Below are 24,268 nucleotides of genomic sequence, written 5' to 3'. Positions count from 1 at the left end.
ATCAAAAGCTTTTGATATGTCCAGCGCAATAGCAAAGGTTTCACCGAAACGGCTAAGAGAGGATAACCAAGAGTCAGTTAGGAAGGCAAGGAGATCACCAGTAGAACACCCCTTGCGGAACCCATACTGGCGATCAGATAGAAGGTTAGAAGTGGAAAGGTGCTTTTGAATCTTCCGGTTAAGGATTGATTCAAAAGCTTTAGATAGACAGGAAAGTAAAGCTATAGGGCGGTAGTTTGAGGGATTGGAACGGTCACCCTTCTTAGGCACAGGTTGTACAAAGGCATACTTCCAGCAGGAAGGAATGATATATGTTGATTGGCAGAGACGAAAGAGTTTGACCAGGCAGGGTGTCAGCACAGAAGCACAGTTTTTAAGGACAATAGGAGGCACTCCATCAGGTCCATAAGCCTTCTGAGAGTTGAGGCCAGAGAGGGCATAGAAAACATCATTTGGAAGAATTTTAATAACAGGCATAAAGGAGTCAGAGGGAAGATGAGTAGGAGGAATATGCCCAAAATCGTCCAGGGTGAAGTTCTTACAGAAAGTTTGAGCGAAGAGTTCAACCTTAGAGACAGATGAGACGGCAGTGCTGCCGTCAGGGTTAAGGAGAGGAGGGAAAAGGGAAGAAGTGAAATTGGAGGAGATATTTTTGGCTAGATGCCAGAAGTCAAGGGAAGAATTAGAAGAAGCAAGATGTTGACATTTTCTATTGATAAAAGAAGTTTTGGTAAGTTGGAGAATAAATTTGGCACGATTCCAGGCTGAAATGTAAAGGTCAAAGTTAGCGGGTGTTCGAAGGCTCTGGAACCTTTTGTGAGCTGCCTCTCTATCTTTAATAGCACGAGAACAAGCATGATTAAACCAAGGCTTTTTACCATGAGGAGTAGAGAAAGAACGTGGAATGTATGCCTCCATTCCAGAGACAATCACCTCTGTGATGCGCTGGGCACACACAGAGGGGTCTCTCTCCTGGAAGCAGTAATCATTCCACGGGAAATCGGAAAAGTACATCCTCAGGTCGTCCCACCGAGCTGAAGCAAAATGCCAGAAGCATCGCCTCTTTGGTGGGTCCAGAGGATGTACAGGAGCGATAGGACAGGATACAGAAATAAGGTTTACGTACTAATCAGTACTAGTTTGTGTTATGAATAACTAGATAAGAGGTGATAGGCTACTGTCTTACAGTGAAAGGTAACTATTTTAGCTCTAATAGATTATTAGTTACTCACCTGGTTTACTCACCCCACAATCCACATGATGAGGAGAGGGTACTAGGATGCACCACCTCTCAATATATAATTACTTACACAAAAACAAGTACATACTAGTGAAAGAGCTGAATAGTGCATCATGTGCAGTCAACTTGTAATAGGATTTATAAGATTAGATGAACAGCTATAGACTATAGTCATTTAATGATATTCTAAAAGTTTGTCCCGAAGATGATGAGCTAGTGCTGATTTAAATAGAAATAGGGACTGGAGGGTGACTAGGGATTCTGGGAGGGAACTCCACACTGACACTGAAGGACCTCTTCCTTAGTTCAAGCTGGGTCCTAATATGTGCTATTTTGTACTGATGGCCTCTAGTGGGTAGATCAGGAGTTAGAACAAAAAGGTCTGAAGGGGAGATTGCACATTTATTATGAAAGATCTGCCAGTACTTGATCATGTCATGACGGAGCAAATGACCGTGTATTGGGAATAAATTTAGTGATTTTAACCTTTCAAGATAATTTAAATTTTCTAAGCCATGAATGTACTTTGTCCAACGCCTCTGAACTGACTCTAATAACTTCAAGTTTCCAACATAGCCTGTGTTCCACACACCAGAGGAGTATTCATTACATGAGTAATGAAAAGGGGGACCATAAATGAAGCATGACGATTAACTGTTGCTTTAAGGATAGCTATTCTGCATAATGCCTCTGGCTTTGTTGAGTATATTAGCAATGTGTTGATGAAACTTCAAATTGCAATCAACTGTTATTCCTAAATCAACGGCAATGTCATTTATAGGAAGGGGTATGTTGTCCATGTAATAAAGTCTGGATAGGCCCAAAACTTCCCAGTTCATCTGACGTCTCTGGAATCTTAATAAAACGCACTTGGAAGAATTCATAGTAAGACCCCAGGATTTAGATGTAGTAAAAAGGGAATTTACAGTTTGTTTACACTGCATCATATCACTGACTGTATTTGGGCTGGAATCTGTCTTAATGTTGATGTACAACTTAAGGTCATCAGCAAAGATCTTGGTAGAAACAGTTATGTTGTGTGTGAGGAAGTTTACATAGATAAGAAAAAGTAAGGGGCCAAGCACAGCCCTGAGGGACTCAGCTACGTACCAGTCTTGTATTGCTAAACTTATGGTCCACAACAACATTCAATTCCCTGCCAGTTAGAAAGTTTCTAATCGAGTCAAGTAGCTTGCCGGTAATGCCCAACATGCTCAGTTTCACGAGTAGTATGTCATGGGAAACAACATCAAAAGCCTTGGAGAAGTCGAACAACTCAAGATCCACATTAAATCCTTGGTCCAACCACATATGTAGTTATTTCATTGTAGGTTAATATCAACTGATCCTCAGTAGAGCGCCCTGGTCGGAAACCATATTGATTATCATTCAGCAAATTATTACTATCCAAGTTAGAGGGCATCGGGTTACTAATTATTAGATTTGCTTAGTTCCACAGATTCATATATAATTCTCAATCTATTAAGTCGTCATAGTTTATTTTAGCAGCAATAGGTTATTATCCTTAGCAGTGATTGGTTACTATCCTAATGTTGAGCTGCAGCTCTAAGATACGGTAGTGTCAGTTGCCCTGACAGCTACTTCACAGCACAAGTTTCCACAGCAATAAGATGATTTTTCTCACTTATTTAAGATACCTACTGACTACCGTACAGTATTAATTGAGTAATTTTTGAGAATGGCAGTTAAGAAGATTTTTTTATATTTTCTTGAAATAGCTGTGTTGTTTTCTATAAATTTTTGGCTACATTGTTCTCATCATTGTTTTCTGGTGTGACAATTATTTCCATATGATAAAGCAACATAGTTTACCAAAAAATTAATTCAGTGTCTGAAATACACCACTCAGGTCAGGCCAAAATCTTCTGGTAGGTCATGTAGGATTATGCAGGTTAGGTTCGGCTCGACCCCCTTCCTAAAAAAATTAAAGTTGGGGACATACTCTATAGATGCATTAGCATTAAATTTTGTTCTTCCATTCATCTCTCTGTCCCTCAGTCACTGTTATAATGTACTTCTGTATAAAATTTCCAGCTTGTCTCTTTCTCAGTTTTCTTATTTTCTGCACACCCAACTTTTATTTATTTTTATCCTAATTTCAACAAGACAGCATTTTTTTTTTTATACTAATACTTTTTGCATGTCTCTCCCGCAGGATGTGGAATTCTTCTGAATCATAAGATGCTTGTCACAGTGAAATACCTGGCCACAAGCAATTTCCTCTTCACCATAGCTAATTGCATATAAATTGTAGTCACCATGTAGCAGGGATATTGGAGAAGTTGCCAATTGATATATCTGATACCCTTTCTACGTATAATTTTCTCCATCAGAGGAAGTACACCATGTGTCCGAAAATGTTCAGGGTAGAGGTTGGACTATACCTGGGATCAGCCCAATCACTCTCAGTAGTGATGTACAGGCTGACAGATGAGGTCAGGAAGCAGTCTCTGTGGACCATGATATTTGTGGATGACATTGTGATATGTAGTGAAGGCAGGGAAGAAACTGAAAATGAACTAGAGAGGGGGAGGTATGCACTGTAGAAGAGAGATGAAAATCAGCAGGAGCAAGACTGAGTACATGTGAGTGAGCCCTATGGAGATGGTACAGTGATGTTTCAGTGAGTGGAGTTGGCAAAGGTAGATAAGCTCAAATACTAGGGGTTAACAGTCCAGAGCAATGGAATGTGTGCTATAGAAGAGAAAAAAGAAGTACCATACAGGCCAGTTGGAATGGATGGAGAATGGTGACAGGATCATCCACTATTTCTGCTCCAGGAAAAAGCCCTAGGGCTGTCCTGTATCAAAGAGCAGTCAAGTTACAAATATCATGAAAGACCTTTAGCTGTAAGAAAATCTTTATTTGATGATAAATTTTCTTGTATTTTCAACATTGAAAAATAAATGATTAGTGTGTAATTCTTTTTTCATTGCATGTACTAAGGCTAAATAAAACTATATCAATAAATTATTAATATGAAATAACGATAAATTCTTTACCCCATGCTAAATTAATAAAGGTAAAGTTGGGGGCATATGCTACAGCTGCATGTGGCCTCAGTACTCATCTCCATCTTATTGGCCCTTGAGCTGGTTGTTGGTAAGAACTAACTATCCTGGGACATGGCTAGTGTGACAGGAGAGTTATCAGTTTACTTTCCCCAGGTTTTCCCAAATATCCATTTCTTTGAGTCAAGAAATAATTTCCCCTGCTTTATTTCTTACTGTTTTCAGATTGATAATACTCAATACCATTATAAATTGAAGAAAGTATACAATATGCGTGTTATGCACTTGAAAGGTGCCCTGCGCATCATAAATCCAGATCCAGATCCAGAAATAAATAATTCAATAGAAGTAATAAAGAAGATTAACTAATCTAAGTAAACTTAACATAACCCTGCCAGCACTGTCAGTGCACTGGACAGTTGGGCTGGTGGCTGTAGTGGTTAGGTCAGCTCACCCAGCTGTTCATGCAACCTTTTGGGCTGAATAACTAATGGGTATCTAAGAAAACTTTGGGAAGATAAACTGTGGGTAGCAGAAATGTCACACTGGCCCCGTCATTATTATTATTACCCAACACAGACTCAATAACAGGTGAGGCGGACAATCACAGAGGCTACACGCAGCTTTGAGGTATGCCCACAACTCTACCTGGAGACGAGGTAATCCTGAAAACATGATTTCTCTCGAGAAAAACAACTGTGGCCGCTGCAGGTACGCGCCGAGAAATTACGTGACTTTGTTTACGTTTTCACGCTCCCGCTTGGCAACCTCAGCCGACCAGTTATACCAACATTGCTGACGATTTATTATGCGTTTCAGAAGCCATGAAACTCAGTTTTTCGAATATAACATTTTAACAAGGCGTCGGACAAGGATGGTATTTTGGAATACGATGACTGAAACCCCGACCTAATTGGCAAAAAAAGGCTTAGGTGCCAAATGTGGATGATTACGGCACTTGTAAGAGTAACTTTTAGGTAAACTTCACTAAAATATACAGGTACGGGTAGCGAGGCAAGGTGCCGTCATCATGTATGCACCGCCTCTCGTTCAAGTCGTGACGTCAATGTGACGTTTTACTATGAAGTAGTAGTAATCACTGACTCAACCGGTAGTTCTCTCTCTCTCTCTCTCTCTCTCTCTCTCTCTCTCTCTCTCTCTCTCTCTCTCTCTCTCTCTCTCTCTCTCTCTCACACACACACACACACACACACACACACACACACACACACACAGTAACAATAGTTCATCCACTGCACTATGTTATATACTTACAGCAGGTTAATTTTGTACCAAAGACCGTATTTTCCATGGAAAGGATAAGTAATTTCCGGCGAGTAAAACTTTTTTCGCAAATATATAATAATTTCAAATGAGCATCATCCCTATGTATAGGGCTGAACTATTGTGTGTGTGTGTGTGTGTGTGCATGTGTGTGTGTGAGAGAGAGAGAGAGAGGAGAGGAGAGGAGAGGAGAGGAGAGGAGAGGAGAGAGATAACTACCAGTTGAGTCAGTGATTACTACTACTTCATAGTAAAACGTCACAAGTGCCGTAATCATCCACATTTGGCATCTAAGCCTATTTTTGCCAATTAGGTCGGGGTCTCAATCATCGTCTTCCAAAATACCATCCTTGTCCGACGCTTTGTTAAAATGTTATATTCGAAAAACTGTGTTTCATGGCGCCTGAAACGCATAGTAGGTTGGGTGCGCCTGTGGTTAGGGAGCGTAAATCTGCGTAAATCCTGCGCCAGCCAACGAACCTGGTGAGCGTTTTCGTTTTGCCGCTCTCGAAAGGACTGTAAGACCGGCCTATAGCTGCGAGGCCCGTTAGAATAGGTCAGTGGCGGTGTGATGTGCAGGACTTATTATGTAGTCGATCATTTAAGATTTCTTTACATCATACAATTCTCTTCATGACTGTCACAGTAACTCTTTCCTTCATCACAGCCATACATCGACCCGTGCTTGTGTCCTTCATCAGTGTCTTACACACACACACACACAATCACACACACACACACACACACATTCAGGTGGTGAGGAAGCATATAAAACAGGAAATAGCTAAATGGTAACTATTTATTACAACACTAAAAAACATGGTTCAGCTTCTCTACATAATGTAACCTGTGGTTGTGGCGGCTACTGACAACAGACATTCAAAGCAAGAGAAAACTGCACAAAACAAAGTGATGCAGAATTATAACTGAACAAAACACCGGAAAACACTTGACACTAATTTAAACGCCATAAAAAAGGCAACACCAAAAACACTGCCGCCAGACATAACAACATCGAACACAAACACTAACGCTACCTACACAGTCTTCCTGAAGGCGTGGGTGTATGTATTAAGTAGCGTGGGTGTATGTATTAAGTAATTTATCAGTGAACCGGGAGCGAAGATAAAAAGCCGTTCGGGTGCGATTTTGTAATCCATAGAGCATATAAAAAAATCCTCTTAAATTAGTCCGTGGAGGGATGTGTAGTAAAACAAGGTGCAAGATAAAAAGGTAGAATAGGGGCTGAACGAGGTGGTGGTGGTGGTGCTTTGTTTTGTCCATTCCCTGTCCATGCTGTCCGTTTCCTGGGTCGTTAGTTACAGGTATAGTGGACAGGTAAAGATGGGCAGGTAAGATCTCGCCACCTGTCCATTTTCTCTCCTTGGTGTCAGTTCTCCGTCCACTGGTAGTTTCAGGTGTTGTCATGGACAGGTGAAGTGGACAGGTAGGATGCCACCACTTGTCAGCCCCTCTTCCACAGGTGCTTAACGACACTCATCATTGGGGGGAAGCGTGTACCTCTGTAGGGGAAGAGGGAAAAGAAGGAATTAGTATAGTAAAGTTAAGGTTATAGGAAGAGAGGGATTAGAAAATGCTGCAAGGAGTACTCTAAAAATCATTACAGTGACAACAGAAACTTATCGAGGGAAAGACAATAAGGACAATACAAAATTCATACAGTTAATACTACAGACAGAATAAGAGGGAATATAGATGAAAGTTTAACTAGCAGATTTTAAATAGGAGATGGAAGAAACACGAATAACGAAGAGGGAGGAAGGAGACAGAAGTGAAAGAGATGAATTGATAGATAAAAGGATGAAACAGTCTCACTAACAATCATTATTTCGTTTACCGTCCGTTTTCACTCTTCCTGAGCGGTTGGACGCTTTATGGCTCTTCTCCATTCTACCGTCTTCTGCCCGATGCTCATCCAACCGCATCAGTGCCAAGTCTTCCTGTATACACCTTCACGTTTTCCTAGGTCTACCAACAGGTCTCCTTCCTTTTACCTCCAGTCTCTCCAAAACTCCCAGCACTGTATCCTCCCCTGCTCTCTTTACATGTCCAAACCCTCGGAGTCTTTCCCTTCTGAGCACTGTCTCCAGGCCCTCTACTCCACATCTGTTAGCTACATCTGCACTGGACACCCTGTCTTGCCACCTCAACATTCTGCGATCATTTGCTCTCAATACCTCCATCAATTTTCTAGTTAGAGCCCATGTTTCTGCTCCATACAACATCACTGATCTAATACACACTTGGTACACCCCCTCTCTGCTCTTTAGAGGGATGCTACGATAGCCACCTCCCTCCACTTTAACCACGCTGCCGCCACTCGCTCTCACTGTCCTCCCCATTCCTGTCTCGCAGTCCAGCTGAACATCTCCCAAATAACAGAAATGTTCTACCTCATCCAGCTTTCCTCCATTCACCTCTAGTTCATCCCTCTCAGTTTCTTGTCCTTGATGTCTCCTTACACAAGCTGGACATGTAAATTCTGCACTCTTATGTAACAAAAAAAAAATAAAAATAATGAAAGGCTAAACGAGACAAAACACTCCATTCTAGACTTCTCACACCCTTAACATCAGAAGCCTCCTCACACCTTACTATTGGCTCTCCTCCTCCTCCTCCTCCTCCTCCTCTTCCTCCTCCTCCCAGCCCTAACCAAAGCCTTACCTTAGACACGGAGAACTCGGGCTGGTAGTAGTCGTACACCACCACCGTGCCGGGCTTCACCTCCTCCACGTCCACCTCGCGGATCACCCGGAAGTTGACGCAGGTGTCCTTGGCCATCAGCTCGTTCACGTAGATGTTAACCTTGCTGCCGTCTACCTCGTAGCGCTTCAGGTTCTTGTCTTCCTTGATCAGCTTCTTGAGGTCCTCCTTCTCGGGGATGTAGCCGGAAATCAGGTCCACCTCGATCACCACCATGTTGGAGGAGTTGTCGGGGAGACGGTAGGAGGCGCAGGCGGTGATGCGCTTGGTGACGCACTGACGGTCGGGTGCAGTGTTGGTGTTGACGGTGAGGTCGAAGGCGTCGCTGGGCTCGGGTGTCGGGATGTTGTAGCGGAGCACGGCCTGGGGGGAGATGGTGAAGGGATTGGTGGTCAAGTGGTTAAGGGGTAGTGACTGTGGAAGGTGCAAAGTGAAGTATTATGAGGTGGGATGAGGCACGGTAATGGGGTGGCAGTAATTATTCAATCCATGGTTAAGTGATGGGTGAAAGGTTGTGAAACTGGTGATGCGGCAGGGGAAGGAGGTTAGTGGGAAAGTTATGGGGCATGGTTAAAGGGTGGATGGAGGGGAGGAGGGTGGGATTAAGAGGTATTACAAGGTGGTGTGCTGTAATGATAGATAATGGGGTGATGGTAACAAACAGTGATATGATTAAGGGAGCTGTGGAAGAGTAGCCAGGTGTGTGGGGGCCAATTACTGACAACATGCAGGTCTAGTTGAGTTACGTACCTGCATGACGGCACAGCCCTCGCCCTGCATGTCCAAAGTCACGTTGGTGGGCAGCGTGGGCAGCGTCACCAGTTGTTGCAGAAGCTTGTTGTTGTCGTTGATGCTGAACGAGTGAGTCAAGCCCTCGGCCGTAACGGTGGCGGTCAGGCTGAGCGGCCCCTGGTGCTGGTAGCTCTCGTAGGTGGCCAGTGCCTGCAGGGCTACGATGGTGTCCTGTGGGAAGAGTGAGGCCAAGTGTTATTGTGCCATCAGGGGTGCCAAGGTTAATGTATTCAGGGTCTTGCAGTCACCCTGGACCTTCCCTCCCTCTCCTTGGTTTGTGATTCCCGCTCCCTCCTCACCTGGGTGGAGTAAAAGCCTCCCTGGCCGTTCCTCTGGGTGGTGATCCACTTGATGATCTTCCTGGCCTGCGGCTCGTTCTTCTCGGCGTCCAGGGTCATGAGGGCCAGGATGGCATAGCCGGCTGTCTCCAGGGCGGCGGCTTGGCTGTTACCTGTGTGGAAACATTTGCGTAAGGCTCCTCTGAGGTGACTTTTGGGAATAGTTAGGTTACCAAAGCCTTTAAGTCACTGTATGAAGATAACACTTCCCCGAGGAGGTATATATGTACCTTGTCTCTCTGGCAGCTTCCAGTACATTTCATCCTTGTTGTCCACGGCAGCCTCGAGCAGGGCAGTCACGGCAACGGCGGCCTTGGAGCATCCGGCAAGGGCCAGGGCGTAAGCCTTGGTGGCGAGGGTGTAGGGGTGGGTGGAAATGTCGCAGGCGAGGCACTGCACGGCCTTGTTCACGGGCTTGGAGGTGAGGTCCTCGTCGGCCTCAATCAGCGCCACCAGCACGTAGGCGGTGAGTGACGCAGGAGTCTTGCTGTTGCTCAAGCCGCCCTGTGAAGCAAACAATATTTAGTGTTCAGTTACACAGCACCTCCCAATACTCGGGCCCCATTTCGTCGCTGGTGATTATCACACTGAAGTATTTTGTCCAGGCTCTTATTAGTGGCATTGTGGCCCAATGAGTGGTTACTGAGGCCGTACCTGCATGGCCTTGTTAAGAATCTTGCCCACGGTGATGAAGCAGCCCTCCGTGTCCTGCTGCTCCATCAGCCAGCTCTTCGTCTCGTTCAGCTTCTCTTCGTCAACCTGAAACATCAACGAACACATCAACATTACCATTTGAGGCTCTTTCTTAACCCTTAACACCATCTGGCCTTACAGGTCTTGCCTTCCCTTCCCTTCACATAGTCTTAGCCTTACCTGGATGTAGTCCCGGGCCTGGGCGAAAGACTTGAGGACAAAGGCGGTGAGCCACGTTGACCCAGAGTCATCAGCGTTGCCAAAGGCGCTGTAGGACCCGTCGCTGCGGCGGTACAGCAACTCGCGCTGGTAACCTGGTATTGGGAGACGGTGAGGCAGGCGGCAAAGTACACGGTTTATAGGTATGTGGCAAACAAGCCCCTCCCCTTTCTGCAGTGTTCATCATTAGATAAGCCACGTTCCTTTCAAACTATGGCTGAATGTGGTTTGCAGAATGCTGGGAAAGGTTACGTCTTACTGGTGTTCCTGTGTCATCAAGGGCGTGACTTATTACAAAAAGGACTGAAAACCTACTACAAAAACTAGTACAAAAATGATTCATAAGTTACCACTTACAAAAATTTTTACGAAACCGATTTATAAGTTATGGTTTCCGTTTCCATTAACATTTAGAAACCACAATTTTCTCGCCCTGACCACCAGACGCAATTCATCTCGCCTGTACCAATGTCCAGATCTCCTCTATGAATTACCAATGTTCCCACCTGTGTACCTGGGGCGAGATTTTCGAAACTCTTACGTGATCGTAAGCCACACCTACGACGACGTAGCCCTTCACCGCAATTCTCAAAGCGCTACGTGATCGTAACTGTGTATGTAAGTTACATGTGGGTCGGGTGCAGACGTAAGCCTTTCGAGGTCCCCCTAATTTACATGAAATGTATTATAATTAGTGTTTCCCAACATGAAAATAGGAAGAACATGTGTTCAATAAGTAAATTTATCTATTAAAGTGAGCATTCAACAGCAGAGGCACAAAGGCAACACTTCCCTCAACATACTGGAGTCACACAGATCGCCAGACTGCTGGCACTGCTTCCCGTGGCTAAATGATTTTGCTTCGAAAAGCCTAGATAAAGTATGAGAGAACGGTGACAGATGAAAAATGTTCGATCAGTCATTCAGTGATATGTGAAACTTCAACCTATCAGAATTTTACAGGGGGAGTTGGCCGTGTGTCACTCTGAATGATTTATTGCATTACATTGTCTATTTTCACGTGTGTAGTTTACTTTGATCTGCTCAGAGGTGGCGCCGGGTAGTCCGTCATTTAATGAGTATGCAGAAACTCTCGTCGAGGCAGTCAGTGGGTTGAGAACATGGTTGAGAGGGAGGATTACTCATCGCGGTGGCGGGGCGAGAGGCTGGCTCGTGATTGGCTGGCTCACATCAAGAAGCGACTGTGATTCGCTGGCGACTCTGATGATGTCACGTCGCAGCTCCCCAAGTCTTCCACCAATCAGCTGCGACCTGCAGGGCTGCGATCTCCATTGAGAATCAGCATCCCTACGTGATTGTAAGTGCCACGTAAGCTACGACAACGTAGGCTTACGTCAACGTATCCTTCGAGAATCTCGCCCCTGGCCGCCGCTCAGCTCACCTGTGTTCATGTAGCGCAGCAGCTTTTCTGTGGCCTCGGGCGTGGTCTGGCGCGTGGTGTTGAGGTAGCGCAGGATGTAGATGTTGGGGGCGAAGTTGATCATGTTCTGCTCGCCGCACCCGTACGGCATGCGGATGAGGCTGCCGAGGTTCTGGGAGGGATGGGGTAAAGAGTGTGGCTTCAGGAGCTCATCATCATATCAGGTTAATCAGTCACCATGGAAGCTAACTGTAGCATGCAAGAAGACTAATGAGGAATGATAGGATGCAGGAATGACAGACTATGGGGAATGATGAACTATAGGGGAATGAAAGACTGAGGACTAGTAGAACGCAAGAAAGACACTGTTGATAATCTCGCCCCACCTAACCACAACCACGTCAGTCACCTCAAGGGACAAAGCCAGCAGATCACCCACGGCCGTCACCCAGCCTCGCGCCGACCCCTCCACCAGCACGTCCGGCAGCGCTAAGTTCCAGGACTCGAGGGTGAGGGAGGTCTGACCCGGCGCGAAGTCTGTCCAGCGGTGGAAGAAGGAATTAGATGCCAGGCAAACGGTTGGAAATGCAGACCTGGACATGGAGGGTACGAACAGGAAGACAGAAAAAGATGGAGAAAAGACAAGATGGAGAAGACAGAAGAAGATGGAGAGAAGACCGAAGAAAGAAAAGACAGAAGACAGAAAAGACGGAAGACAGAAAAGACGGAGGACAGAAAAGTCGGAAGGCAGAAAAAGACGATAGACAGAAAAGACAGAAGACAGGATGGTATAGACAGAGGGACAAACACACAAGACGTACCATCGGCAGAGCACACATATTTGGTCCAGGTCTTCTCGCGCAGGAATCCCTCGGCCTCCACTTTGATGGGTTTGATCAGGGCATCGCTGCGTTAGGAAGGGAACACGAGAGAGGTGTGAGAGGAGGGGCGAGCAGTTACTGGCAGCCGTCTTTGATTTCTACACTGCCTCAAGTCTACTCTGTACTATTGGCCTGAAGTTATGTTCTCGAAGGGTCTGTATTTATGGTCTTCTCAAATTCAGTCTTTATATCTTTAGATTTTGTCGACCTTGAAAATTTGGACTCTTGCAGTTTTACTCGCAACATCCCAAAGTCTGGTCTACCCTACAGGTTTAAGTTAATATTCTCGAAGGGGCTCAATATTTTTAGTCTACTCTGCTTTGTGGTCTTTCTGGTTTCGATTTACATTCTATCTTTCTATGTTTTGTTTCTGTTGGTCTTTTTAAGTTTTATGAATGTGATTTGACTCATTTCCCCAAGTCTATACTATTGGTTTCAAGACACGTTTTCATAAGGGTCTGTATTCTCGGTCTCTACTCTGGTTTCTGGTATTTCTGGTTTCTATTTACATTCTATCTTTCTATGTTTGGTTTCTGTTGCTCTTTTTAAGTTTTATCAATTCGATTTGACTCGGTTCCCCAAGTCTACCTTCACTATTGCTTTCAAGACTAGTTTTCGTAAGGGTCTCTATATTCTCGGTCTCTACTCACATTCTACCTGTTCCATTTCTGTTGATCTTTTAAAGTTTTATGAATTCGATTTCACTGACAAGTGCCAAAATCTACTGTACACTATTGGTTTCAAGGCACATTCTCGTAAGGATTTTCACATTCACGTTTTCGTAAAGGGCTCTAACTTTTTGGTTTCTTACGTTCTCTGCGGCGAGTTTGCTCCGGCGCCACACGTTCCCACCTCCGCGGCATCCACAGCGGCGGACACGGTCAAGTTCACGTCAGCAATCTTGGACGGGCGGACCCTCACCGTGAGCACCGCCTTGTCGTTGGAAGGGATACAGGCGCTGCGCTTCCCCCGCACGCCTGGGGCCCCCGCCTCCTCCAGGATCTCATACTCGGTGCTGTCCTCCAGGGTGACGCGGACCTGCGGGGCGGGGGCAGTGTTACCGGTGAAGGGGAGATGCTTTGACTGGTAGGCAGACTGGGGTTTTGAAGAGTTGCTGTCAGGTGTTGAGGCATTAGTCTGTTTACCAAGGTTCTAATATGCAGTTTCCAGTGGTTCCAATATGTCCCTCAACCCTCCCAGCCCTTCTTATTTCTCCCAATCGTACCTTACCCTATTCCTTCCCTTTCCTTCCCTGCCCTGCTCTTTCCTTTCCTTTCTGCCCTACTTTGTTTTAACTCTTTCTGTACTGCCCCCTCAGTCATATCTTACCCTGTTCTCCTCCTTCCTTCCCTACCCTACCCCGTTTTTCCTTTATCTTCCTACCCCACCTTGTTTCGACACCTTTTGTACTGCCCTTCCATCATACCTTACCCTGTTTCCTCCTTCCTACCATACTCTGCTTATACCGTCCCTTCCCACCCCACCTTGTTCTGACACTCTGTACTGCCCTTCCATCATACCTTACCCTACTCCTTCCTTCCTTCCCTATCCTGCTTATCACGTCTCTTCCCACCCACCTTGTTCTAGCACTGTACTGCCCTTCCATCATACCTTACTCTAGTCCCTCCTTCCTTCCCTACCCTGCCCTGCTTTTCCCTTCCCTTCCCAATCCACCTTGTTTTAACCGCTCCTGTATTCTCCCTCCCCTCCCCTCCCCCTGCCCTGTCCTCCCCACCCACCGGCAGGGCCTCGCTGTGGTAGTTGAAGACCGACATCTTGACGGGCAGGATCTCCCCGCGCTTGACGGTGGGCGGCAGCGTCAGGTCGATGAAGAAGGGCGTGAAGGTGATGATGGACTGCTTGTCGGAGATGCCCACGCCGGCCTGGGGGTGCACGCATATGGCCTTGCCCACCCACTGCGTGATGGTGTCCGGGAGAGTCACCTGCTGCTCCTGGCTGCCCGTCTCCCTGCAAGGCACACCAGAGTCACCGCCACGCCCACAAGGGAGGAACAGACACCAAGAATTTAGATATGAGAACACGCGTACCAATTCTCTGCCTCTGAATATTAGAAACTTTTTAATAACACAGGAAGCAGGAAGGTACAGTCAGCAGGTTACAGGAAGACAGGAAATGAACAGAAAGGCGGATAGGAAGATAATGATGGAAGACAAACATAAAAAAGAACAACAGACGGGAAGACAGAGAGGAAGGTACAGGAAGACAAAAGACAAAGAAGACATAAAGACATGTCCACAATGGATACTAAGCAACAACATGACTTCTGTACCTCACTGAATGCCCGTGTGAGGAATAGACTACCCCAATATTTCTAACAAGGGAACAATTCTGTGCTTTTCTGAATACTAGAAAGCCTCCCGAAGCACAGCAAGGCAACACTCACGGCACCACCACGATGTCCCACAGCCACGTCTCCGGGAAGTCTGTCCTCGGTGCGTCCAGCGTGGCGCCACTGTGAGCCTGGTCGACGCCTTCCGCCTCCAGGCTGAAGTGTTCTTCTTGAATGACAGGGCGAGGGGGAGCCGCCTCAGGTAATGCTTCACCGTACCCACCGTAGGACTCTGAAAAGGAAGATTGAATACCCTTAATGAGATCTTTCCCAAGTTCTAAATAACAGATTAAAACCTCTTTGGTCCATTTTCAGAGATTCTAACTAATTTGAAATGTTGAATAACTAGTTTTGTTAGCATGTATATATTTTAATCAACGGTTATGTCTTGTTATCAGTCTCAGTGAGTTTTCACAAGGTTACAGAAATCGTGAGTGCGATACCTTATACGCGATAATACACGGGCCTTCCCACCACCACTCCACCACATGCAAGGAAATGACGCTTAAGTTTTCAATCGTCGCTTAGAAGGAAGGGTTTGACAAGGCATTACAGTTCAGAAATGTGACAAAGTGTAAATATTTGGGCAGAAAAGATTTGACAAAGTATAAATATTGTACTTTCTGCTAAATTCTGCCTAAATACAGAAAGACTTGACAAAGCATTACTGTTTAGAAACGATGTGGCAAAAAGATATTTAGGTAGAATTTTGCAGATAGTGCAGTACAGAAAGATTTGACGAAGCATTATGGTTCAGATATTTTTGGATAAAGTATAAATATTTGGGCAGAATTTGGCATAAAGTACAATACAGAAAGATTTGACGAAGCAGTATGGGTCAAACATTATTGGAGACACATTAATATTTAGGCAGCATTTGGCAGAACGAACAAAGTATTACAGTTCAGAAATAATTTGATAAAGTATGAATATTTTGGCAGAATTCAGCATATAAGAAGCAAAATACTGAAAAAAATTACCAATTAGTATTTCATTTAGGAAAGAAAGGTTTCATAGTATTTCATAACACCACCACAACCATCACTTATGTGCTTCAAGACTGTTGAAAGCTTCATAGTGTAAGCCGTCGCCCGCCACCCCCCAGCCCGGGTCACACGTGCACCTTCACCACTTCAAACAGCCAAGCGTTCTACCTCTGCTGGACTCACCTTCTTTCTCGCACGGCCGAGTCTCCACAGTGAGGTCCGTGATCACGTACACACCGGCGTCCTGCGGAGTGGGAGAGGTAGGGGGAAAGGGGGAATGGAGGAGGGGATAAGTTATGTAATGACCGAAAGTAACTATTTTTTATGGTAAAGGAAGCAGCTCAAAGACAGAACAAAAATCTAAGTAAAAAAATAACATTATGCATATCATGAATTACATGATGTCTTTAACAGTTCATAAATAAGCTATCAAATAAAGTAAGAATTCACTGAAGCCTTGGACGAGTGTTGATGTTACTCACCGAGAACATCCTGAGGGCGTCCACGTAGCTGGTGTAGTGGTACCAGTAGATTGGCGGCGCGATGGAACCCTCTGCGGCAGGGAAGGTAAATGTGAAGTTGGGAGGATATGCTATAGCTGTGATTGGCGGAGGTGCTCATCTGCACTCAGCTGTCCCTTCGTTTAATCAATTCTTACCTTGATCGTAATAACAGATTAAACATTTCCGATTTTAAGTATACAGGTGAAGAGATGGATTTATAACTTATTGGTGAAGGACAGAGTAGACAATACCATCAGAAGACACACACATTTGCTTACTTCATTAGTACCTTGACAGTTTGGGACAGTTTAAACATTTATGATTTTAAGTATGCAGGTAAAGAGATTAATTCTAACATACTGGCGCAGGACAGAGTAGACAGTACAAAAGACTACAACAGAAACAATAGGATAGAATAGGCAATAGAGATGAGGCAAGGACACTGAATATTTGGCACTCATTACGATTATTACGCTCCCCATTCTCAGTACCCGCAAGTCACTCTGGCATGAAGTTCCGTACCTGTATCGACTGTGAGTGGCTCTGGCTTGAGGCGGTGCTTTTCGTTGCAGTAGTCGTTGTCGTTGACCTGCGAGTGGCCGTAATCGTAGATGGTGAACCTGTCTGCGAAGTCAAACAGTCTCTCCAGCGTGATTGGGTCGGGTTCCTGCCCCAGTAACTCTGTGCTCCTGTCCACCACGCCTGCGGGAGGAGAGGAAGCGGTTTGTTAGAGGGCGGGAGTTTTTGTGTGTAAAGAAACAAGGGCAAGAGAAGTGTTTGAGAGGAGAGCGTTGGAGAGAGGCGTATGTGACACAGATAAGGGCAGGTGCGAAGGGAATGTCCGAGAACTAGACAGGGATGTCATAAAAAAGTGATTGAAGTGTTAAAAAGGAATGTATGCGAGAACATGTGATGGGGACATTTTAGAGAGAGGGAAGTGTGCTGGAAATGTACATACCAAAGAAAGGGATGTGTTCTGAGAAATGTGATGAAAGGGGCCTGTGAAAGAGAGAGGGAAGCCTAGAATCCTTCCTCACTCACCCAGGCTGCACACCGAGTTAGGTTCGCTGCCAAGGGTCAAGGATGCAGAGTCTCCCGGCTGTGCCTTCGGCGTGGACCAGCTCAGAGTCACGTTGTTGGCCAGGCAGCGCTTGACCTGCAGCTCTCGCACGTCGCTCACCACCTCCCCGTCGGCGCGCGTGTACCAAACCAACACCTGGAACACACACACACATCTGGAACACTCGGCAACACTACACAGTCTCTTGCAACAGTAAATGCCAACTTTGATTCATTCAGAACTACCACACCTCATTTTGTCTTGTTTTCATACCTGTGAAGACTGCAAACACAACTCACGCCACTTAGATAACTATTTCGCTTCCTACACCACCTTCGTCTCTTGTAACACCTGGAGTTTTGGAGAGCAGCAACACAGGTTACCTGCCCCATAAGCCTTCCCCATAAGCGAGTCTTCCTCCTTATAATCAAATCTTTCATCATTCTTGCACATCAGCCTTGCCCATCAGTCACCTCTATCCATCACTTCCCCATAAGCTCTACCCATCAGTCACCTCTATCTATCACTACCCATAAAAGTTCCCTCGTGTATGCCACATTCCCTCTAAGTCTCCTCACTTACCCTAGCCTTGGGGGACGCAGTGGGTGGCAGATCCACGTCCAGGTTCAGCACGCCCCGCACGGTCCCTTCGATGGGCTCCGGCATGGGCTCCACCAGGTTGGCGGCGTTGACGGGCAGCTCGCCGGCTGTCAGCGTCACCTCCTGCGTGGCCGTGTGCTGGATGATGCCGCGGGAGACGATCTGGAGAATTGAGGGAAGGTTTGATTGTGTTATGTGGAGGAAGTGAGAGAAGGAAGGAGATCGAGGATGAAGAAGGGAGGGAGAGGAGGGGGTGATCGTGATTAGAGGATTGTAAGGAAACTTGAAGAGGGGGAGAGAATAAGGGAGGAAGGAAGGACTCATGATTGGAGGATTGTAGGGTAATCTGAAGGAGGCAGGGAGAGGAGGGAGGTCATGGAGTGCGGACTGTTAAGATAACCCTAAAGAGGGAGAGAAGGAGGAAAATCAAGTTTGGGGGAGGGAAGGAGGGAGGGAGAGAGTTAGGGAGGTCCTGATTGGAGGATTTTAAGATAACCTGAAGGGAGAAAGAGAAGGAGGAAAGGAGTAAGGCCACAGCTGTAGGATTATAGGAAGAAAGTGTGGTATTAAGGAGATAAGGAAGGTGATAAAAGATAAGGAAGAGGAAAGTATTATAATAGGGTATGAACACCAGGTAGTAATGAAACAGGTGCAAAGTATGCCAGGCGAGATGAACCCCTATCTCCCTTCCCACCCACCTGTACAGTGAGGGTAGCGGTGGGCTGGTCGCGGGCGGAGAAGAGGACGGAGAGGCGGTGCTTCTTGGGTGCGGCGGGAGAGCACTCGAGCGTGTTCTCCGGCGCCACGATGAGCAGCGAGGAGTTGGAGGGCGAGAAGTAGTGCTCGATGTAGTCCGTGTACTCGGTGGAGTCTGTGCTGGCGCGGCAGTTGAGGGTCTTCACCTGTTGGGACGAGGAGGACAGGTGGTGAAGGTGCTCGGGTGTGGAGACAGGTGTGTTGGCTTGGGTCTTTTAACCATTTGGGAAGAACTGCGCAGAATTTAGTAGCTTTTAGACCCGATGAAGAGTCAAGTCATATGAAGGAATCGTCAAAATTATTAGTTTCTACCATGTAGGTTGTATTAAGAGGAGGCGGCGCGCGGTGGAAAAATGTGAAGTCGAGTCCGCCATCTTGGGGTTAGCATGAAGCAGGTGTCTTCCGCTCCCAGGCGTACCTAGGCTTAGCTTTGACCTTACTACGCCCTACCATGACCTCATTGTTTGACATAATGAATTCTAGAAATCTTCACGCAACTGGCTACAAGTGCCCCATGCAAGGTAATAATGCTGATAAAATAATTTTTTTTTTATATCAGCAGGAACATGTATTAGGTCACTAGCGTCTCTGATGGGCAGCTCGTTATAATATTATCATCTAATAGGAAGACAGGCTTTCTTGGTTTTCTCTTCAGCATAAGCTTATAGTACCTACATGTAACCTTAATTGCTACTCGAGAACCTACCTTTAATATTTTTATGACATTCAAATTAAGTCAGGACCATATTGGTTGCTATTTGGACTGATAAGATGTATGGGAGGTTGGAATAATAATCCAACATTAAGGCAGTTTTCTGCTGCATGTAAGAAATTGCTTGTTTATAATGATTTACCTGCAGCTGTTAGTTAAGGCATGTTTTCTACCTCTAAAGAACAACTTTAGTAATGAAAGGAAAGGTATTTTAAGGGCAGAAGTTCACCTTAATATAAGTATATGATTTTGAAGTCTGCAAAGTATACAAGAAACAGACTACAAAAGGAAAGGATTAGGTGATATGGTGCACCTCAAGGACGGAAGTTTTATTTTTTAGTTCAGTTTGATTGTTTTATTACAGAGGTCTGCAAGTATAGGAAACATGTAAACACGAGTAAAGAGTTGGATAGCAGGAGGTAGAGCAAGAACAGGAAGGATTCACGCAGCAGGAGGTGGAGCAGTGTGGGCGAGGCAGCGGGACAGAGGCACGGAGGCGGGAGTACTCACGCGGACACTGTTTGCATCGTAGTTGGGCAGCACCATGTTGAGGATGCCATCGAGGGCCGTGGTGTCGTTGTTGCAGCGGCCGGCGGCACACACCTCCACGGGGACGCCAGAGGCGGGGGTCCCGTCGGGTAGCTCGGCGCGCAGCTGTGGACGGGGAGGGTTGTCAGTACCTCAGACACAGACGGGAAAAGACATGGACACAGACAAACTTACAGGATGAAAGCATACAGACACGACAAATGAACGAACACTTTAGTATCACAGACACACAGAACAAACATACATACAGACAAAAAATGGACACACTGACATGATTATACACATACAATACAAATACAAACTGACAAACACACAAAGACAGGACAGAAATGAACAGATAGACATGACAAAACAGACAGAACAAAAGAAAAACAAAACACTGACAAAAGCTGAAACATCTCCGCACCTTGACCGTGAAGGGGAGGTTGGGCTTCATAAACTCGTCCGTGTAGAGAGGCTTGAAGGTAACGACGGAGCGGGTGATGGAGACCAGTTGCTTCCCGCCCAGCTGCACGCCCGTCCCCGCCTCCTCCACGGTGGCCGAGGCTTCCAGGTTGTACACGGAGCAGTCGATCACCTGCATCTCCTCGGACGTCACCGCAAAGTTGATGCAGCCGTCAATCTAAGAAGCAAAGGACACAAGTTTAAGGATAGCGTGCACACTTGGTTCTTATGGACTATATTCCAGTTAGTACTCATGAGGAAGGTGATTCATTAGACACTACAGAACTTAAAAGGAAAAGAAGGCATCCATTGATCAATAAATGCATGGGATGCTGGAGTACATGGTTGTCATAGATTAAAAACGGTTATTCATTGGACTTTTCAGAACTTGAGAAAAGAGCCGTCCATAGCTCATTAAACCTAAGGAAAATTTTAGAATCATTTGCGTGCGTGAATTTGAGCTTGCGTTGCTTTGTATCATGTTTTGTTTTTTACCGATTCTACGTGTAAGAGAACTGTAAATGGCTCCTCGATATTCCGGAAGGAAAGCGATACCAATCCTCAATCGTGTGTATTTAAACGGTACTTACGGTGACATTGTGCGTGACTTCCTTGCGACACTTCCTCCGCTCCTGGTTGTGGATGGTGAATGACAGGTTGCCCTTCACAGGCTGGCCGAAGGTGTAGCTGTGGAAGGGAGGCACAAGGAAAACGTTGAAAGAGAGAGAGAGAGAGAGAGAGAGAGAGAGAGAGAGAGAGAGAGAGAGAGAGAGAGAGAGAGAGAGAGAGAAGAAAACAATGTTATCAAGTATCAACGAGAGAAACTTAAGGCCGGTTCCACAGTTCGGTTTAGTTTGTTCGTAAGCTCCCTAACCAAAGACTGCGACAACTCTGTATCGTTTGAGGAGTTTGGTGATCATAGACTAAGCAATTTGAAACTATACGGAAAATCTCTCTATTATCTATTATCTACAGTATATCTTGCCTTTAAAAGAACCTTCAATGCTTCCCTCCCCTCTTAGCTGTCCCGCTTCGATCTCTATTTTACTTTTCTAACCTTCGTTACAGGTAACTCACTTGGCACACACTTGGAGGGAGTATTTCTCGTCGGTGGGGAGGGCGTAGGCGGGCGGCGTGATCTTGACTTCGAAGCGCGGCAGCACGAACTCTTCCACCTTGAACGTCTGGATGGTACTCCCGCTTTGGGTCTTGACGTGGATCCTGTACGACCCCTGCGGAGAGACAAGCTAGGATATGGCCTGTATGTTTAACCGACTCGGAGGAGAGGATAGAAGTTTGATATTGGGGAGATCAGACAAATTCACTTGAAGATAATAAGAGGTACTATGTCACGAGGAGGAGCTAGAAGTTGACAATCTGAGCAGTCCTTAAACGAAGCTGCTTCCTCACCTCCTCGGGCTCGTCGGCAAGCTGGAAGTCGAGGTGCACCAAGCCATCCGTGTTGGTGACGTTCTTCCACTGGGCGATGCGGTTGCGTGAGGGTGTGGTGACGTAGATCTCTGAGTACTGCAGGGGGAGAGAGGGATAGTGGATAGTGATGCACCACTGGCAGGGCTAAAGGGTGAGAGCCGTCATGCTAACCAGTGAAGAAGGTACGGAAGGAAGGAAGGAAGAAAGGAGGCGGTGGCTGAGTGGTCAGTATGCAGGCGTGGTGTCCTGGAGGCCGCGGGTTCAAGTTTCGCCCATTCTACAAGCTGACTGTTTTGAGTTATCGCCAAGTGGCCTAAGACTACCAACATGCTGTCCTGATGGCCACATATCAATCAGGACTCCAGTCAACAGTCAAACTCTTAAGAGGATCAAAGGGAGCTCCTTAGGGCAGAATGAGCCAAGCAAGGTGGCACCACTATAAAACATTGCCTGCGCACAATAGGTTGGGGCCGACCACCAGGCCCCATCAAGAAAGTCTACCGGCGCTATAGGCCGAACGTAAAAGCAGAAATTCATTGAAAAAAGGTACTACGCGCTGCAGAGAAGAAAGTAAGGAGAGGAAGAAGAAAGGAAGTGAGGATGGAGTGAAATAATTAAGATCAAACCAAAGACACCAACACCATCTCTCACCTCCTCCTTGGACACCTCCAGCTTGTTCCCGGTGATGGTCAGCACGCGGAACTGCACCTTCTCGCCGGGGCGGTAGAGGTACCTGTCGGTCTGGATGATGGTTTGGTCGTTGATGCGCTGAAGAATGATGTCCTTCTTGTCCTTCACTTCCACGCCTCCCACCTTCCCCTCGATCAGGAGCTTCGCGTAGTAGTACTCGGATTTGTTGACGGTGATGTCGTGACACTGCTCGTACTTGCCTGTCATGAAGGGTAGAAAAGTTAGGTAGAGGTCGAGTTTACCTGTGACGAAGGGTAGAAAAGTGAGGTAGAGGTAGAGGTAACCTGTAATGAAGGGTAGAAAAGTGAGGTAGAGGTAGAGGTAACCTGTAATGAAGGGTAGAGAGAACCTAAACTTACCTTTAACGAATGATAAATAAAACAGTATGAATTTAATTACAATAAAGTGTAGAGAAGTAATGAAGAACTGTGATTTAACGGAACTTAAGAACAGACTGGAGGAATGAAACAGGAAGTGCAGCAGAAATAATGCAAGAACACAGTAAGAGGATATACTAGTAAGTAAAGCATGATGGATATTTGGCCCAGAAACGACATGATAAGCCTCGAACAAAGTGCTTCAAGTTGGGCAAGATAAAACAGTAAAAAACTCAGACAGCAAGAACAGGTCAGCGCCAAACAAAACCCTGTAGTAATAAAACAATGAGAGAATAAAAACCAACATCAAACGACAACAAGAAAACTATAATCTCCATCCCAGCCAACGTACCAGCAGGGATATCAAAGACCTCCTCCGCCAGTTTCTTGTTGGGGTCGTAGCCATCGTAGCGAACCGCGGTGACGTTTAGGCTTCCTGCCGGCGCCGAAGGGTCCTGCACGAAGACGCATACCTGGGACGTGCCGGGCGAGATCCAGTTACGGGGCGTGGTGATGAGGTAGTCCCTGGAACGGCGGGGAAGGTGTTAAGGACGTGGAAAAGGAACAAGCAGAAAAGGCGTGGAAACGAGGGTTAATATGGAAAGAAAGAGCATGGAAAGAAGGGTTAATGTGGAAAAAAATGGCATGGAAAGGTGTAGAGAAAGGGCATAGAATAAGGCATGAGGGAAGGGCAAGGAAAAAGATGAAAAAGGCGTAAAGAAAGGCTATGGAAATGGATAATGAAGGGCAGGTAGGGAAGAGAAAAGGCCAAAAGAATATAGTTGGCCTTGCAAGACACGTGTGGAAATTGGTGAGGTTTGAAGACAATGAGAAGACAGGTGTTGGGAGGAAAATGGGAAGACAGGTGCAACGGTACGTGTGAGAAGAGTGAATAATGAGTAAATGATGAGAAATATTGGCAAGAAGGCGCCACTATAAACACTTGCCTGCGCCATAAGCGAAACGTAAAAAAATAAAAAGGAGACAAACAGGTAACAAGTCCCCATTAGATTGCCATGGATAGTCTTGTCAGGTGCTATACGAGTCTCTTAAAACCCGAAAACTAAGTGCGCGAAAAAAAGTAGATTCAAATCGTAGTACAAAATTCAACTCTTATATAGGGACAAAGCGTCGACTTTTCAATACCTCACAAACGAATCCTTTTCCCCCTTTCCCTTCACCGGCTGTCCGTCCACTCCGGTAGAATGGTGCAGCGTGACGAGAAC

At 46.0% G+C, this 24,268-nt stretch overlaps 1 protein-coding gene across 2 annotated transcripts in view; it reads right to left on the bottom strand.

The window, feature by feature from the left end:
- Nucleotides 1–6,341: 6,341 nt before the first annotated feature.
- The window catches only part of LOC126999351 (alpha-2-macroglobulin-like), a 45,675-nt gene continuing 27,748 nt past the window's right edge, over nucleotides 6,342–24,268 (bottom strand). For both annotated transcript variants that reach the window (XM_050861882.1, XM_050861881.1), the window contains exons 2-27: nucleotides 23,395–23,567; nucleotides 22,627–22,865; nucleotides 21,955–22,071; nucleotides 21,622–21,776; nucleotides 21,135–21,231; nucleotides 20,507–20,722; nucleotides 20,062–20,205; nucleotides 18,782–18,985; nucleotides 18,066–18,245; nucleotides 17,465–17,639; nucleotides 16,946–17,125; nucleotides 16,403–16,473; nucleotides 16,104–16,164; nucleotides 14,989–15,166; nucleotides 14,324–14,552; nucleotides 13,396–13,622; nucleotides 12,525–12,610; nucleotides 12,113–12,240; nucleotides 11,725–11,875; nucleotides 10,284–10,417; nucleotides 10,065–10,169; nucleotides 9,641–9,914; nucleotides 9,372–9,523; nucleotides 9,031–9,243; nucleotides 8,242–8,643; nucleotides 6,342–7,079 (exon numbers count right to left, since the gene is read on the bottom strand). In XM_050861882.1, the coding sequence (XP_050717839.1) occupies nucleotides 7,044–7,079; nucleotides 8,242–8,643; nucleotides 9,031–9,243; nucleotides 9,372–9,523; nucleotides 9,641–9,914; nucleotides 10,065–10,169; nucleotides 10,284–10,417; nucleotides 11,725–11,875; nucleotides 12,113–12,240; nucleotides 12,525–12,610; nucleotides 13,396–13,622; nucleotides 14,324–14,552; nucleotides 14,989–15,166; nucleotides 16,104–16,164; nucleotides 16,403–16,473; nucleotides 16,946–17,125; nucleotides 17,465–17,639; nucleotides 18,066–18,245; nucleotides 18,782–18,985; nucleotides 20,062–20,205; nucleotides 20,507–20,722; nucleotides 21,135–21,231; nucleotides 21,622–21,776; nucleotides 21,955–22,071; nucleotides 22,627–22,865; nucleotides 23,395–23,567 (4,327 nt within the window). In that variant the 3' untranslated portion in view covers nucleotides 6,342–7,043. The remainder of the gene's footprint in view (nucleotides 7,080–8,241; nucleotides 8,644–9,030; nucleotides 9,244–9,371; nucleotides 9,524–9,640; nucleotides 9,915–10,064; nucleotides 10,170–10,283; nucleotides 10,418–11,724; nucleotides 11,876–12,112; nucleotides 12,241–12,524; nucleotides 12,611–13,395; nucleotides 13,623–14,323; nucleotides 14,553–14,988; nucleotides 15,167–16,103; nucleotides 16,165–16,402; nucleotides 16,474–16,945; nucleotides 17,126–17,464; nucleotides 17,640–18,065; nucleotides 18,246–18,781; nucleotides 18,986–20,061; nucleotides 20,206–20,506; nucleotides 20,723–21,134; nucleotides 21,232–21,621; nucleotides 21,777–21,954; nucleotides 22,072–22,626; nucleotides 22,866–23,394; nucleotides 23,568–24,268) is intronic.

This window comes from Eriocheir sinensis, chromosome 16 (genome assembly GCF_024679095.1).
Source record: "Eriocheir sinensis breed Jianghai 21 chromosome 16, ASM2467909v1, whole genome shotgun sequence".
Lineage (NCBI taxonomy): Eukaryota > Metazoa > Arthropoda > Malacostraca > Decapoda > Varunidae > Eriocheir > Eriocheir sinensis.
The sequence above is the reverse complement of the archived record's forward strand: the minus strand, read 5'-3'. Positions and strand labels throughout refer to the sequence as shown.